This window comes from Cervus elaphus, chromosome X (genome assembly GCF_910594005.1).
Source record: "Cervus elaphus chromosome X, mCerEla1.1, whole genome shotgun sequence".
In the NCBI taxonomy this organism is placed as follows: Eukaryota; Metazoa; Chordata; class Mammalia; order Artiodactyla; family Cervidae; genus Cervus; species Cervus elaphus.
The window spans coordinates 151,790,051-151,808,485 of NC_057848.1; the positions used below are offsets into that span (position 1 = coordinate 151,790,051).

The 18,435-nt window shown below is 37.5% G+C and overlaps 1 protein-coding gene across 1 annotated transcript; it reads right to left on the bottom strand.

The window, feature by feature from the left end:
* Positions 1 to 2,746: 2,746 nt before the first annotated feature.
* EIF2S3 (eukaryotic translation initiation factor 2 subunit gamma) lies at positions 2,747 to 18,000 on the bottom strand. The gene is made up of 12 exons (XM_043896241.1): positions 17,850 to 18,000; positions 17,288 to 17,351; positions 16,209 to 16,336; positions 15,998 to 16,119; positions 13,514 to 13,608; positions 12,145 to 12,303; positions 10,757 to 10,891; positions 9,360 to 9,454; positions 8,800 to 8,944; positions 7,184 to 7,353; positions 6,660 to 6,832; positions 2,747 to 3,328 (listed from the first exon to the last, which is right to left on the bottom strand). The coding sequence occupies exons 1-12, from the start codon at positions 17,916 to 17,918 to the stop codon at positions 3,265 to 3,267; spliced, it is 1,419 nt and encodes a 472-aa protein (XP_043752176.1). The 5' UTR covers positions 17,919 to 18,000; the 3' UTR covers positions 2,747 to 3,264.
* Positions 18,001 to 18,435: the final 435 nt, after the last annotated feature.

Below are 18,435 nucleotides of genomic sequence, written 5' to 3' on the forward strand. Positions count from 1 at the left end.
TTGTTAAATTTATACCCGCCAAGTTTATACCCACTGCATTTTTTGATTTGTGTATGTACATGTACATGTGTGGTACAAATGAATTAGTAAATTATTGAGTAAATTAACAATTTTTTCATGTTTATTTTGAACTGTCACCTCACTGAACTCTTGTAGCAGTGCAAGTTTTTCAGCTTCTGGTTTATATTTTCTAGGTAGATAATCTTATACCTTGTAAGTAACATTCTGTTGCTTCCATTCTCAATATTTCTATCTCATTTGCTAAGCCCCAGAGAACAATACTGAAGAATTCAAGTGGCAGCTGATATTTCTGACTTGTTCCAGACTCTGAGAATATAGAAAAATCAAGCAATAATATGAATTCCAGTATATGCAATTGATGACTACTTCCCAACCCTCTGAATTTGCCTGTTATTTGGTCAAGCTCACAACCCCACATTTTACCCAAATGAAACTTACCCCACCCAGCATTATGGGAGGATGTTACTGTGCTCCAATGTTTCATCATTAACACTGATTCTGATAGCTCTCTAAGTACCTTATAGCAAGTTAACAATTTCCTTCTCTATATTACCTACATTAAAAAAATTTTGAATTGTATCAAATGTATCTTCAAGGTATGCTTTTTTCTTTCCACCAATAAAAGATCCATGCAAATACAAGAATGCATTACTCTTCAATATAATGTTGGACTTAATTTACCAATGTTTCAGAATGGATTTTGTAACTGTGAGAATGGCCTTGGGTGGTTTGCTTTTGCTTTGTCTCAGGCCAGAGAATGGCCCCTCTCCAGGTTTGGGCAGCAAGGATGTAAAAATTTTGAACAATGAATCAGAACGTCTCCTTATTTTTGCCTCCTTTTTGTGTCCTACATTCTGAAACTTTAAATAACAGGAATTACCTGTTCCTTGAAATCTGGCAGAATGTATATTATGAGTCTGTGGAAACTTCTGCAGAGGTAATTTTTTAATAACCTTGCTTCTTGATTATCAGTATTTTAAGGATATCTGCTTTGTGTCAGGTAATTTGAAAAACTTTTATATATTTCCAGAAAAGCATCCATTTTCCTCTGCCATGTTAAATTTTCCTAGAAACACAATTTCAGAAGTTTATGAGTGCAGCTATTTGCACTCCAAATCAGAAACACACAAACACACACATCATCTTTGGAGGTTACAAACAAAAAAGAGTGAAATAGCAGAGCAAGCTTTCTAGGTCAGCCTGGAAATTATTTGGATGACGTCAAAGCTAGTGTCCTCGTGTCCCCCATTTTCATGAGATGAACTTTACAGTTTATGAGTTTTACTGGGTTGGCCAAAAACTTCGTTTGGGTTTTCTGTACAATGTTATGGGAAAACCCGAACAAACATTTTGGCTAACCCAATACATAGCATTCTCTTACAAAAAGAGTAACTCTGGCTGTGTTACCCCACAGACTGCAGTGGGACAAGTGTGGAAGGCAGGAGTTGTTACAGGGCTATTCTAGGTGAGAGCCACTGGTGGCTGGGAGTAGGACAACAGCAGTGAAGATGGTGAGAACTGGTCAGATTGTGAAAATATTTTAACAGGAGAGACAAGAGGATTCACATATACAGTTACTTTCATCAGTAACATCACACTATAGGCAGATTCTCAACCAGGTACAACTTTTACTGAGAATCACTGTATGGAGTTCAGGTTCTATGAAAATATGGCCTGTTATTTTCATATTTGTGTATTCCCATTTACAGTAAGTACAGTGCTTTGCAAATTTATTGAAAGTCATGTGCATGTCTGAAATAGTTCTGACATGAGGTTAATTACAATAAACAAGTCAACTTGGGTCTTATGTTACTCCAGAACTTCAGGTAGAAGGTGCTTATGTTAGACATAAAATCAATGTCTGGATTAAAATTTTGCTTCATTAAACTGTGTTTCTCATGCTATAATGCAACCTTTCAAAGTCAAGCAACTATGTAATATTAATATGCTTCCTCAAAACTTACGTTAACAACCAGAGTCAGAGCTTTTAAACTTCTACATGTCAGCATGTCCAATGCCCAAAAGAGCACAAGGCTACAACTGCAGAATAAAGTCCTACATGAAATGCAAATTTAAGAAAAATAAACTAAAGAGTATTATCAGACTACCCAAACATAGTAAGAATCTGTGTTATTTGATAAACCTACTTCTCAACTCTCTAAATTTGTTTTTCAACACAGGGGAGCTTAAAAAAAAAAATAACGCCTGGGCTCCACCCAAAGCCAATTAAAACCAGAATCTCCATGGAGCACTTTTTAAAAAAAATAAAAAAACTTCTCCAACAATGCTAGTATCAGCCCGTTAAGAACCACTGCTTCAACAGAATTTTATGAAAGATAAAATAAGCAAAATTAAAATGCACAGCACAAGAAAAGTATAGGAAAAGGGAGAGTAAGTTAAAACCCAAAGGGCTCACCCTTTGCTACCTCCTCCAACTACCAAAGATTACTAATATTAGGATAGACATCATAATCTTATCAATTAGGCTGGAAGATAAAACATAAAATAAAGCCTGGAAAGATCTTTGCTACTTAACTAAAATCATCTGGTGTTTACAATACTTTCCAATGGGAGAAGGCTGTAGGGTTTCAGGTGTAAAGCAATGCAGAGACAATCGCAGGGCACCAGGTGGAGTAGCTGAAAACTTCGGGCTCTAGTTTCCTGTGCTCTAGTCCAGAAAGGGAAAGGGGAGAGAAAGGCCATGTCCATGGAAACAAGCCCTCACGCCTGAAAGGATAATTTTATTTGAGTCTATTTTCACTCAAAATTTTAAAAAATAAAGCAACATAAAATATGGGGAAAGGGAAGTTGGTCTTTTGAGAATTTGTCAAGTTTTTACTGCTACAACAATCCTTCAAACCTGGAGCTACTTAAAGATGAATCATGTAAAATAAGAACAAAGACTTTATTTCAAACAGGTTCAGTGGTATGTCTACTACAGCAAAGTCTGGTTGTAGCAGTTTCCTTTCAAATCTGCACTGACGTATAAATTAGACATTATTTGGGAATGATTAATTTCTGGTAAAATGTAGATTCAATCCAACATGATGCTAATTTCTACATTTATTGTAGGCTCTATTTCAGTACTAGAGGTTAAATTTTCATCACCAAAAAATGAGAATAACCTTACAGCTACTACTAAGGTAATGAGCTGTGAAATTACTTTCCCAGTATTGTTCTGAAAATATACCCCTAGGTTGTTAAGAGAAATTCCAACTTCATCCAAATCTGTTATTTAATTCTTCAGTCATCATCTACTGTTGGCTTGATTGTCACTCCTCTTCTTATTTGACCCCAACCAATTAAACTGCAAAATGAAAATAAAAGAAATCATGAATTTTATATCCGCTTCATTATCATTACCACATCATCACATGATACAACTAGTTTTACTTGCCTATCTGCTCAAATTGAATGTTTCTAAAACCTGCTCCTCCAGAAAGAAAGCTCACACTATCTTCATAGACCCAGAGATGGGCTCTGGCCAGAAGGACTGACAGGAAAAGCAAACAAAAAGTTGCTACTATAAACATGCTCAACTTCGCAAATACACCTGCCCCTTCAGAACCACTAAGGAAGAACATTCCAGTCCACCCAAGGAACCATGCTAACATACAAACCACTTCAGTCTGATTTTTTAAAATTCTTTTTTCCTTTTTGAAAAAAAAATTTATTATTTTTTTTAACGGTTCGCAGCACTTCAACAGGTCACATGGCTTTCTCATGACTTTAACTGGTAAAGGAAATTAAGAGATGACCTAGAGTAGATAATCTATAAACAGATTACTCTCAATAGCAGACGGATTTCTGCTCCATCTGTTTCAGTGTCTGCTTTAGTCCAGGACAGATTGTTATCTAAATTGTATGTTCCAGACAAGAACTTACCTAAGCATGGGTTAAAAACAATAAATCTAAAGAACATTTCTTTTAACAATTTTAACATACTTGCTTATTTTTAAGCAACATCTAAAATTTCATTTGGACAGAATCCTCTTATAATATTAGTAGATACACAAAGATCATTCCTTTCTTTAAAAATACACTGGGAAAAAGGAAAAAAAAAAAGATAAAAAATACACTGGAAATCAGTCTGTCTATAACAGCAAATAGTATAATCACATGAGAGTCAGATCAAGCAGGCATGAATCACCACAAAGCAGGATGATTTATTTAAAGGTTTAACTCTGTCTCAATTAGAAATAATTCAGATCTTCTGAACAGTACATGATTAGATCATCCTGAGGCCCTGTGCCAGGGAAGCCTTAATAAGGGAGGTAGATAGTGAGGAATAAACAAAACTAAACCAAAGGTGATTTAAGTAATTATGTGGACAATCAGGACACAAAACAGTCTAATGTAGAAGGTTTATATGAGATTAAGCAGGAGGAATTTAAAATGCATTCAAGTAGACTTCCACAAAGGTCCTGAATCATAAAGTAGTGGGAAGTTACTAGAAATTACTGAGTACTGCATGAAAAAATGTTCTAGGAAGATTAATTTTGACTGAATGCTTAAATAACAGTAGAAGAGGCATATTAGCAACCTTTTGCAATAACTTTTAAGTGTGAAATGATGATGGTATGGGCTACAGAGAGGTCACACAGAATAGAAAGGAAAGGGTAGATTTAGTACCTAACCAGGAAAAGAGAAAAGAGGAGTCAACAATATGTGTATGTTTCCAAGCTCTATCCACTCAAAGGGCCCTGAAGAAACAGCACCTTTGGAGAAGTGAGCACACCTCAGTTCAGTTCAGTCGCTCAATTGTGTCTGACTCTTTGCGACCCCATGAATCACAGCACACCAGGCCTCCCTGTCCCTCACCAACTCCCAGAGTCTATCCAAACCCATGTCCATTGGGTCAGTGATGCCATCCAGCCATCTCATCCTGTCGTCCCCTTCTCCTCCTGCCCCCAATCCTTCCCAATTGGGTCTTTTCCAATGAGTCAACTCTTTGCATGAGGTGGCCAAAGTATTGGAGTTTCAGCTTCAACATCAGTCCTTCCAACAAACACCCAGGACTGATCTCCTTTAGGATGGACTGGTTGGATCTTCTTGCAGTCCTAGCACACCTAGCACCCAAATCTTCATTTCTAACACCATTTCCCACTAAGAGGAACCAGGGCTCCCTGGAGAAATGGCCAATTCTAAACTGGAGCAGGGGAGACACACAAGGTGACTTCAGAACAACTTGAGCCAGAAAGTAAGGAACTATTAAAAAACAAACCCAACAGAGACATACTGAGGCTTCCGCAGCTCCCAAACTGTCCGTGGGGTTGTGATCTGCTTCAGAAAGCAAAGTAGAGGGTTTGTCTTCTGGGAAGATAAAACTCATTTTCTCTGAAAAGTCCTCTTATATATTCTCCAGAAATAGGAGGGCAAGGATTTGATGCTGCCTGAGTCTAGGTTTCAGTTGAAGTAGAGAGAATACAGTGGCTATTCCCCAAAAGTCCATAGTGGGGTGTAGTTATCTCCAGAATATGTCACTGTTAATTTAGCATGGGTTTCATGATAGTCATAGAGATGGACCCCTTAATAAAATAATAGGTTAAAAAACATGGGGAAATACCAACAGGACATAGGAGCCAGTTTGTCTCCTGGACAAATTCTAGACATCAAAATAAGTAAGTACAGTAATGAATCGGTAAGGGCCTGCTGAATAAAATAGGACTCCATGAATGCATATTATAACTAGGTAAGTAAATAATGGGGAAGAAAGAATGTCAAATGACAAATGATGAGTGACAGAGTTAGAGTTTTGGGAAATGGGTAATCACCATTTTGTAATCACTATAATCAAGCTCAATTCAGACAAAAATCATCAGTGGATGGTAAGCTAAATCCCTACCCCTGGGGGGAGGGTGGGGTGTGATAAGGAACAGACTATTTGCATAGGGTCTCCCCCAAAGAATACTAATTCACAAGTGTAAAGAGTAACTATAGGGTGGAGAAACTGGCTAATGCCTTGCCTGTATGATCAAAATTAACCTCAACAAGAAGCAATCAGATAACATGCATCTCTAGTTATGACTCCCTGAGGAGACATCACCACCTACCTGAAAATATCCTAACCAAGAATACATAACCTGAACCTAATCTTAGGAAACATCAAATAAACCCAAATTGAGGAACAATCTATAAAGTAACTAGCTTGTATTCTTCAAAATTGTCACTGACAAGTAAGACAAGGAAAGGCTGAGGAAATTCCAAATTAGAGATCAAAGAGCCATGAAAACTAAATGCAGTGCATAACCCTAGACAGGAAGAAGACAGACGACATTATCAGAACAAGTGATAAAACTGACTGTAGACTTTAGTATTTTAACAATGTTAAGCTTCTTGAAGTGGTTATATAAGATAATCTTGTTTTTAAGAAATATATACCAAAGTATTAAGAGATAAAGGGGCAACCTATTTCTCAGAAAAAGGGAGGTATTAAACCTAAATTCACTGGTTTTTGCATAGCTTGTGTCTATCACAAATCGGGCCTAGAAAAACAGATTTCAAAATCATCCGAATAAACAGTTGAGAATTAAAGCCATGGTACAGTAACTGTTGCGTTCAAGGTAAAGTGTGTTTGTGAGTGTGTTAAGTAAACTATGTCTTTTTTATTAGATACTGACAAAGGCTAATAAACTTACCGCCAGTGTTTCTCAACTCTTCGGCTAAGTGCAATTTTTTCTCCTACTTCTGTGCACACAGGATTAGTCAAGACGATTTTGCCCAAATCAGCCTTGACTGCACTAACTCTTCCTCCTGTTGACAGGGATCCTATATTCACCATAAGCACTTCATTCTTAGACAGCTTTTGTACCTAAGGAAATCAAGTGGTGAAAAATAAACCCCCAAATCAAGAAGATGCTTTCCAAATAACTGCTTATTTTCCTACCACCTTACCAACAAAAGACATCAGCAATTTTTCATCTCTGCCAACCTGATTTCAGTTAAGACTTTCAAGAAAAACATACAGATAACAGGAATTATCCTGTCACTGTTGTATAGGACATACTGTTTCCTGTTTTGTTTTACTTTAGACTGCCATATGCAAGTTCTCGATTTTCAGGAAGTCAAATTTATTTACCTTCTCTCTTTTCTTAATCCTATGTTAACTAAAAGTATGAACCTCAAAACTGGTCTTAACGTCACTGGCACTTGAAGCACTTACTTTCGCTGCTTTCTTGTCTCCTTCAGTGCGAACACCTAGAAGCCGTCTAAGCAGGAAATAGGAAATTTCCAATTCTGTGAAGATCTCAGGTAAAGCTCCAACTGCACCAAGAACTTGCCCCACCATTCTGTCAGCCCGGCACAAAGTGGGGTCAATTTTTGTTCCAACTCCTGATCCAAAATAAGATATATGTGGTCCAACATTTTATTTCCGTTTACCCAAAAACCTTATTCAAACTAGTACAGCACATACCTACCTACACATTTTAATACACAACTTATACTTTCATACTCGTTTATTGGCTACATAGATGTGACAACAGTTATCTGAAGGAAGAGAACTGTAAACTCACAAGTTAGTTGGGTATTTGAGGACGATTCTCTTGATTTAAATTGTAAGCAAAGGACAAACAGAGATAACAGCCTAAATTAAAAAATGAATCTGAATATCCTTAATGAAAGCTGAAACAATACAAAATTCATGAGCAGTTTGCAGGATATTTACCCGCATTTCTCCCCTGAAAGAATGATCAAAAAGATAGCTTAAAGATTTTAAGTGATTCCTGGGATTGATTTCAAAAAATTTTAGCTGCATGTCTTTCATGGAGGAGAGAAGACATAAAGATGAGGCAAGAACGGTAAAGTATTGGGAATTCCCTGGCGGTTCAGTGGTTAGGAATTGGCACTCTCACTGCTGTAGACCTAAATTCGATCCCTGGTTGGAGAACTAAGATCCTGCAAGCCATGTAGCACATCCCCCCTAAGAAACAACTGTAAAGTATTGATAATCTTTGAAGTTGCGTGGTGGCTACATGACCACACATTACACTACTCTCTGTACTTTTATGTTGGAAAAGTTCCATAAGTTAAACCTTAAAAGTCCCAAGAGTTTCCTTATTTACAAAACAAACAAAAAGGATAAAATTATACAGCAAACTCCTAATTACAAAATACAATAGAAAAGTGAATTAAAGAGCCAAACATCAGAGAACAAAAAGACGAACTCCTTCACACCAAACATTTTCTTTAATCCAAAAGTTATTAACACCTCTGACTAATTCTCACTGTATCTTGCCTTCTTCTGGGTATCTGGTAATACACTACTGCATGAGACCAGGAAACCCATATATTATTTCAGTAACAGCAAGATAATGGAAGTTATAATCTTTAATTCCCACCTCAGTGTTTAACTATGATCTATCATGATTTAATTGACATTTGTGGGTAACTCTCCATTTGAAAATCATACAAAAACAACAAAAAAACCACACTACCCTAAAATCATGTTTAAAAAAAACTATGGTTAGGTATTTTTACATTTTAGGCCATAAAATTTACTTTGGTACTGCTAAAAAGGAGCTACTTTAAAAATTAAACCAAAATTCTTATGTTTAAAAATAATTTTCACAAGCATATGAAATCATCATATGACCTAAAATCAACAGCTTAACCACATAAACATTCCCCTACCCTGCTCGATCATTAAACATCAAATGCTGATTCTTGTTGATGTTTGACAAAAAACAGCAAAATTCTGTAAAGTAATTACCCTTCAAAAAAAATAAATAGATAAAGTGGCAAAAAAAAACCCTGTAGGGATGAGAGGAAAAGCCTTACCAATAAGACCTCCTGGGGCAGCATACTGAAGATCATTATGCTCTGCGAAAAGTGATACAATTTTGGAAAAGATAGGTTTACACATGAGTTTTCCTTCACTGTCTTTGGAAACAATACCAGGTCTGACTTCTATCTCCTGGCCCACCTGTAAAAATATAAATTAATAATTAGAATTTGTGGGACAACACCATTTTCCTTACATACGAAAAGTCCTAACAGGAAGACCACGAAACTGAAAGGTCATCCTTATTTCAAAGATCACTATTTAAAAAAAAAAAAAGATATGGAAGAGATCTTCAAATTCAGAACCATCCAAATGTTTTGAACAACCTATCATACAAGCCTATTGCCAATTTAAAATGTGCTTCATATTCATAGAAGCCTATAAAGTTTGAGGTCAAACACACTCAAAAGATACACTGGTAAACAAAGAAATCTACATCAAGTACTAGACACCATGAAGAAAAAAATTATTTTTCAATTTGAGTGTCTATACTATTCTCCTACTTAGGACAAGAGAAAAAATAAAGCAAAAACACAACAATCAAAATCCAGTTTACCTTTAACACTCCTTTTAGAATACTACCACCAGCTACACCCCCCTTAAGGTCATCAACTTCACAGCCAGGTTTGTTGACATCAAAGGATCTAATAACTAAAGAAAACAAAACAAATTAAAGCCAATTCTATTCACTTTAACTTCAGAAAAATTTATTTTTTGTAAGTTAACTTTTCTTAAATAGTAGACACATAAAATTTACACAAGGAGACTTTGTCACAAAGTTTAAAATTATTATTCCAGCTAAGTATACTGCAATTTTAATTATGCTAGAAAAAGCAGAAGTAACTTAAAAGTACATTGATAGGAGGCATATTATGGTACACCCATAGTATGGAGTATCATGCAGCTATTAAAAAAAAGACTGTTAGAGCGGAGAATAGTTTGAGGGAGAATGGATACATGTGTATGTATGGCTGAGTCCCTCTGTTGTCCACCTGAAACTATTACAACATTCTTAATTGGCTATACCCCAATATAAAATTAAAAACTGGAAAAAAAAAAAAAAAGAATGTTAAGAGTATATGTAATGATGTAGAAGGAAAACCTTCATCTGTTGTTCAGAAAAAAAGAAAAGACTAGTTATGCATAGTAAGATCCCACTTTCACATACAAAAACTGAAACAAGAAACATATTATGTTTATACATGATGATATGAACAAAGAGAAAGGTGCACAAACAGTACACACCAACTGTTAACTGTAACTTCAGGGCTAAGGGGTGAGGCAAGAATTGTGGACCTTTCTGGTCATGTACCTTTATATGACTTCTGCAACAAAAAGATTTAGTTTCAAAACTTCAAAACAACCCTAGGACTATGTGACCTGCACTTCAGTCCTGAGAACAGGAACCATTAACAAGGGGTACTCATTACAATAATCCAAGAGAACCCTGCCCACAACACACAGAAAGGGCTGGGGGGGGCGCCTAGGTGAAGCTTCAGAGGGTTCAAATGTCTGTTGTGAAAAGGTTCCACCATCTATGTACAAATCATGAGTTTAAATGATCAAATTATACCAATATTGATACCACAAACTTAAACAAATGAGAGAGATGAATAACTTCATTAATGGTACAATGAAATCATTTGTCTGTAAGTCCTAATATCCTGTTTCTAACTAAAACATAATTCCATAAGGCATACTTTATTGCTCCATCTTGATCATGTAACATAACACATACCAAGCACAAAAAGGCTAAAAGTTGTGTCTGTATTCAGGATTCTCATCCAGTAATGCAATCTAACTCTGCTAATACAATCTCAGAATTAACTGACTTAAAAAAAAAGTTTTTCATGGAGACTGTAATTTATTATCACCTCTGCAGAAATCATTGGTGATTCCCTTAAAGAGGAATCAGCAATGTGGTAAAGATCAGATAAAAATTCTATTACTTACCAATAAGTCTGGGTTCTGAAGTAAAGTCTCTTGGGGGTACTGGAATTTTCTTTACTATGTACTCACAGACAACTTCAATATTGTATTTTAGCTGAGCAGAAATTGGGATAATAGGAGCGCCTTCTGCTACTGTACCTATAAGACAAAATTTTCAAAAGATCAAAATTTTTCAGTTTTATAGAGCCTGTTCTTTATATATTATAGGAAACAGTTAAGATTATTAAAATAGATGCCTAAATATACCCACATATACCCACAGCAACAGGCAAAAATGGTCATTCTTTTCAGAAAATTGTCAGTATTCTACGTTTGTTTCTACTCCTGAAAATTAACACTACTGCATTCAAGGGGAAAAAACTCAAATTTTACTAATAGATAAAAACTGTTTAAAGGATTAAAATACTTAACACTCCTGGGAAAGACCATTTTACTAGTTGAAAGGTTTCTTCAGTTCAGTGCAGTCGCTCAGTTGTGTCCGACTCTTTGCGACCCCATGAACCGCAGCACGCCAGGCCTCCCTGTCCATCACCAAGTGCTGAAGTCCACCCAAACCCATGTCCATTGAGTCGGTGATGCCATCCAACCATCTCATCCTCTGTCGTCCCCTTCTCCTCCTGCCCTCAATCTTGCCCAGCATCAGGGTCTTTGCAAATGAGTCAGCTCTTCGCATCAGGTGGCCAAAGTATTGGAGTTTCATCTTCAACATCAGTCCTACCAATGAACACCCAGGACTGATCTCCTTTAGGATGGACTGGTTGGATCTCCTTTCTAATAACATGCAACTGATCTCCCAATAAAAGTCAAAACAAAATTATAGTCTCTTGCTAATCAAAGACTAATGGCATACATAATATCTGCTCCTTATTAATTAAATGTCTAACAGGTTCATGAAAGAAATGTACCAAACACAATGAGGCTTTAATCAAAATGAGACATTCATTTTTGTTATGAGAGAACTGGATGCAGAAGAAGTCAACCTTTCTCACAAGAAAAACAAGGATAAGAGAGAATCTAATGTCAACAATAAGATGTCTTCCCTGAAATGAAAAACACCATGTTATTAAAGGAAAGGAACACTAAAGATAAATCACTATCAGTTCCAATTCTAAAAGTAACTGATCAGTAAGGATAGTCTAAGACTGAAATTTTTTTATGGATCTTAAAAAATATTTATTTTTGTGCCCATGCCACAAAGCTTGTGAGATCTGTTTCCCAACTGAGGGATTGAATCAGTGCCCTCGGAGTAAAAGCAGAGTCCTAACCAGTGGACTGCCAGGGAATTCCCAAGACCAAAGTTTTTTTTTTTTATCAAAGTTTTTTTTTTTTAAAGCTTTTGCTTATTTTACCATTACTGAGGAAGATTTTTATTAGGTATTATAGCTTCTTACCTTGAACAAATGCAAGGATCTGTTCATACTGTTCTTTAGCCTGGCTTTCTTTTACCAAATCAATTTTATTTTGTAGAATCAAAATATGCTTCAGTTTCATGATTTCTATAGCAGCCAAGTGTTCAGATGTCTGAGGCTGAGGACAAGACTCGTTACCAGCTAGATGATAAAGAATAAAAAAGATGCATGAGAATTAGCTAGAACTATCTGTCAGAATAGGAAAATCCATAAGAGGCAGATTAGTGGTTGCCAGGGAGTGAAGGAAAGGGGGATTAGAGTGACTTCTTAATGGGCACAGGGTTTCCTTCTAGGGAGACAAAAATGTTCTGGAACTCAATAGCACTGATGCTTGTAAAACACTGTAAATGTACTTAATATCACCAAATTGTATACTTTAAATAGCTATAGTGCTAACTTTTATGCTATGTATATTATACTATTAAAAAAACCAAAACAAAACACCTACCTGACATCTAAAAAAAGGAAATGCTTGAATGCCCTAACCCTATTCAAAACAAAAGTCCTGGATTATTGCCAAGCATTCAACTTTTGCCCCTGCTCCACCCCTTGTGCCTGCATTCACTGGAGTCTCCTGATTATTAGATTCTCTTTCCTGGTCGTAAGCCAGAAACTTAAAAATCTACAAGTTTGGCATTTCAGGGTCTGCCCTTGGCTTTTGCTCAAGCATAAGGTAGAGCCCCCTGGCTCTATCCAGTTTTAGAGATGCTCTGACCTGGTCAAGCTCCTGAGACGTGGGGAGTGATTAAGGGAAGACACTTAACACGGTCCATGAATTCAACTACTATCAGAGGCCACTCCCCAACAAATAGAGGAAAGAAAAAATAACCATTGGTGTTATCAAGAAGTAGGTATGTTTTGCTGGATACTCCAACGACCATCCTTCCTAAATAGTGATGTTTAGGTGTGTCTTATACTCTACCCACTCAGCCTACTTTTAAAAATTATCTCTCACAGCAACAAAATCTCTTGCCAGCTCACATAAGGTGGCACAACTCCAGACTTGAAAATCACAGTTCATCTACTAGACTTCAGCACTTATTATAAATGAAATTTGCATCTAATAAAACCATTATACACCAATGTTGCAGTAAACACTTCAAAGATGCACACATACAAAAAAATCTAAAACTAAAGTAATAAATCATTTCATGGAATCTAAGGGGACAAAATGCACTACAGACTTTAGATCACTGGAAGACAAGGATGTCATACTGGGTGACATGTTAGTTCCCATTCCTGTCACCTTTAGACACAGGATGTGGTCCTTAAAGGCCTTAGTTTTCCTTTAAGTATTCCATCTTGGATTTGCTCCACAGTGATTTGTTGAAACCAATTCTGATGTATTTACCTATCAACAGAAGAGCGGCATCCATCACTGCGGCACCGTTCAGCATAGTAGCCATCAGAATATCGTGGCCAGGACAGTCAACAAAGGAAACATGCCTAACAAATTAAAAAAGAACCATCAGTCCTAAGATCAATCAATACGTCAACATTCGCGTTACAGATTCCCTAAAATTAAACCCCGTTAAGTACAGAATGTCAATATGGCGTAAGAATATGCAAATAATTCTTATTCTTGTAAAGTCAAGCAGTTACAGGACTTGGTGTTTCTAGACTTTAGAAATAAGACCACCTACTGGCTCAATTATACTTCAGAAACAAACAAAAATTTCATAGAAACAGAGATCAGATTTGTAATTAACAGATCTATTGTTACCAACAGTGGGGTTGGGGGAAAAAGGAATCAGATGAAAGCAGTCACCAACTTTTTTAAGATAAAGAATTACTAGGGGTATAACATACAATACAATAGATATAGTTAACACCACTGTATGTCATACATGAAAGTTGTTAACAGAATAAATCCTGAGTCTTCATCACAAGATATTTTTTTCTATTTATTTAAGCTTATATCTATATGAGATAATGGATGGTCACTAAACTTACTGTGAAAATCATTTCAAAATGTATGTATGTCAAATTATTATGCTGTATACCTTAAAGCTTATACAGTGCTGTATGCCAATTATATCTCAATAAAACTGGAGAGAAAAAAATAAAATATGTAAAGAACAAAAATTACCCATTGGCTAAGAGTAAAATCACTGCAGATCATTACAAAGCAAATGAAATTAGTCATGTATAGAAATAACTGAAGAAACACAAACTCCCAAATCCAGTCAAAGAAAATATGGTATAAAGTAAATACTGGGAATGTCATTGATTTGAAAGCTAAAACTGTTAACAGAATGGGCAGTGCTATCTGAAAAAATTTGCCAAAAACTTCTCCAGCATCTTGAAAAGCTGGAAATGCCAATGAGAAGTAGAGATGGGAGCACTGTCTTAACAAAACTATGCTACTCATTTGGAACCATTATTTTTAATAGTTGTATGCTCACACTCATAATCTAAAATAGGGGCAGCAAACTACCCCACTGTCATAACCACTCATGGACATCACGACTGCTTTCCTAACACAAGAGCAGAAATAAGTTAATTCAAAAAAGAATCTGTGACCTGCAAAGCTGAAAATACTTATTATTGGGCCCTCTCCAGGACAAGTTTGCTAGTAAGGGCCACAAGTAGGGTGAGGCAAGTGAGGCACTTGACACACATGCAAAATTTAAGGGTAGACCCAAAAAGCCAGTAATCAAAACAATTAATATTTAAGTACTTAAAAAAACCAAAATTCATACAAGAAAATCCAAGATGAACAAAATATCAAAAATTTACTGAAAACAGGATCAGCAACAATGCCATGCCAAAAGCAAAACAAACAAAAAATCCAGCGATAATGAAAAGAAAAAAACAGTAATTTGAGCCTCTCTTTATTTTACTTTAGGAATTCCCTGCCTGTCCAGTAGTTAGGACTCCAAGCTTTCACTGCAGGGGGCCCAGGCTCGACCCCTGATCACAAGGCATGTGGCATGCCCCCCAAAAGTTTCAATTTAAAAGTAAATAAATAACACTGTTTACTTTGATTGTTGTTTAGTTGCTAACTCATGTTCTCTCTTGTGAGGTCATGGACTGTAGCCCACTAGGCTGCTCTGTTCATGGGATTTCCCAAGCAAGATTACTGGACAGGGTTGCCATTTCCTTCTCCAAGATTCTTCCCACCCAGGGACAGAACCTGCATCTCCCGCATTGCAGGTGGATTCTTTACCGCTGAGCCACCTGGGAAGCCCTTATCTTCATCTTGATTACCAGGCCTGATTTTTTTTCTTAAAGCATTCTCCCTCGCCTCAAACTCTGAGCCTCATTCACCTCTCCCTAACCCCAGCTCTGCCTTGCTCTACAACTTCCCTGTGGACATCCCCAAACACCATAAACATCACCAGGTGGATATCAGTATCCTCCAATAAAGAATATATAATCATATTCCCTCCAACTAATAAAAAAAAAATAAATAAATTAAAAAAAAAAAAAAAGAATATATAATCATATTCGGAAAATAAATGGGTTACAAGTCCTTGTATTTAAGAGAGGTGATTAAGAATGGCTTTGTTCCCTTATCTAAGACAAAACCAACACTGCTCAAGAGAAATTTAGGAAGCCTGGCAAAAAGAATCCCTTAAATCCAATGAGCTGTGTTTCCCTCTATTTCATTTTGCTTATGTGATACTTTTCCTTTGGAGCACTTACACGTATGTGTCTTAATGTAGTTTTAAATACTTGACTTTTCAAATTACTGTCATTATGGACCAGGAAAAATAAAGCCATTCAACAATTAGGTTCACTGTGTAACATCTCAATTAAATATCTCAAAAAGTACAAACCACACGACAACAAAATATGAAATGTTAAGTGTTTTTAGCACAAAAAAGGTCACCTGACTAATTTGAAGTTCCCTTTGGTCCCTGGAATGTCTGTAGGAAACTCATCGGGTGTGCTACTTCCACAGGATCTATAACATTCTGGCCGAGGACAACTTGGGTCGTCAAGTTTATAAATCTAAAAGTTTCAATAAGAAAAGACTTGGATTTGTTATCTGCACATTCAACAATTAAAGTGAGTTTTTCATTTCACTGTACACAGCTCACCTTAGCATTAGCATAGCCAAGTTTGATTGTAATATTTCTTTCCAGTTCATTTTTGAAACGGACAGTGTGGACTCCAGAAATAGCTTTTACAACTGTAGATTTCCCATGAGCTACGTGACCAATTGTACCTACAAAGTACAAAAAATTAATTCAAGTGCATTCGGTTACACCGCATATTTTTTCAATTTTAGGGGAGAAAACCCAAAGCCATAACTCACTATGAACATCACTGTAAAACCAACAGTGACTTTGATTTTTCCTCCTATGTATCCCTGATTACAAAAACTTATTATGATACAGGACTGAAGAGAACTTTCCGTGTGACTGACAACCTTGTTTTAAACCATACTGAGCATAATAAAAGCCATCCATCTTTGATTACAGAAAACAGTGCCTTCATTTAAAATAAACACTTGTAAAAAAGTGCATGAAACTTTGTATGTCAAGAAACTTTTCAGCATTTTCAGAGCGAAGTAAGTATGAAGAGCCCTGACACACAAAAAAGGAATCCATGGAAATAAGAGAAAAACTCAGGCATGATTATAGTAATGCTATTAAGGCTAGCACGTATCTTACAACTTTTTTTAAGAGTCTCAAGGTAGAGCCTTACTTTTAAGGAGGTTTATACTGTTTTTGTACAGACTCTCAAATACTCCAAGTTTACACTCAGTCAACATAACTTCTCCAAAGTTCCAGGTGCCAATTAAGGGGAAAAAAAAAAACACCCTAATTATAGCTTATGCACATATCAAACAAAACTTTCACAAACTCTGCTCTTGCAACAACCCTGTGTGGCAAGTACAATCACATTTCCCCTCTGCTTTACTAGATGACTACACATCCCTTATGCTATTAAAAGTTTTCTTTAAGTCTTTACCTTTTCTTCTCACCTAGTCTATAAGCTAGACATAGGCAAGAGGGGCCTGCCACCAAAAATCTAGCAGATGCATTGCTCCCAAGAGCTCAACATCTATTTCTTGAATATCTGCATCTTCATGTAATTCAGGTACTTACACAAAGGGAAAGATTAAAATTATTTGCTGGAAATTAATAAAATCTCCAAGTTATTCTTATCTTACCTATATTAATTGTGGCTTGTCTGCTGATAACTTCATGTGAAAGTGGCGTCAACTTGGAAACATCCTGCAATCAAATATTTCTATATTAAATCATTGTACATAAGATAAATCAGAATAGCCCTCTTCTACTTTTAAAGCGCTTTTCCTGTACAATCTTGCATTCTGGAAAGCACTAAAAGTCCTTCATCCTTACACACTGATTATGGGAGATGTGGAGGCTCGGGGTCCCCCAACCTTGAGAGCATTAGCACTAAGGAATGTGTAGATACTCCCTTCCCAAAACTTCCAAAGTGAAGAGCCTTAATGACACTTAACATTGTAAGTTTCTAGCCGAATCATTCGGGAGGTTCGGGGCCCCACGACCGCACAGCTCCATGCCCAGCTCCCTAACTGACAGAAGCGCGTGGGGAAGCGCGAGCGCGGCTTAGGGCGCCGGGCTCCAGGTCTCTCTCCTAACTCATGATCCTGACCGCCCGGCACCGCCTCGTTTCACAGCCTCGCGGGAGGTCCGGTCATCCCTACTCCTGAGCGCATTCCGCATACTTCCAGAGCCATGCCTTACCAAAGTAGCGAGATCTTGCCGAGAAAGGTGCGGCTGCCCTAAAGTCACACCAGCCTCGCCCCCCGCCATCTTGCCCGGAGAGGAAGGAAGTCGGCAGCGTCCCTGCCTGAGCGCGCGCAGGCCCCCGGGTGCAGGGCGGAGCAGCGGAGGCGGGAGGGCTGGCTACGGCCCAGGCCTGGGAGAGGAGGATGGCCGCAGCAGCGGACGCCTCACTGCTTGGACTTGTCTCCTAATTAGTTTGTATAGTGCCCGCCGGCAGGCTGACCAAAAAACACAAGGCCAAGTTTCGGGATCTACTCGCGGCAGACCTGTTGGATATTTCTGCAGGCAACGGTGCGGGCAGCCCCAACAAAGGCCCCCGACGAGGCGGGCGATGCCACCGAGGCGCGCGCTGACGAGGGTGAACCCACTTCCGGTTTCCCTAGGGATGGCCGAAAGTTTCCCGGAACCTGGGGTTCTTATCTGGGGTGTGAGGATAGACTGTTGGAATGTCCTTCTTTACCGATTTCCATAATTTAATAAGACGAGATCAGCCCCGGGTCCGTCTCGCCTGTGACGGGGTTCGTGGCCGCGTACCGAGCTGGCG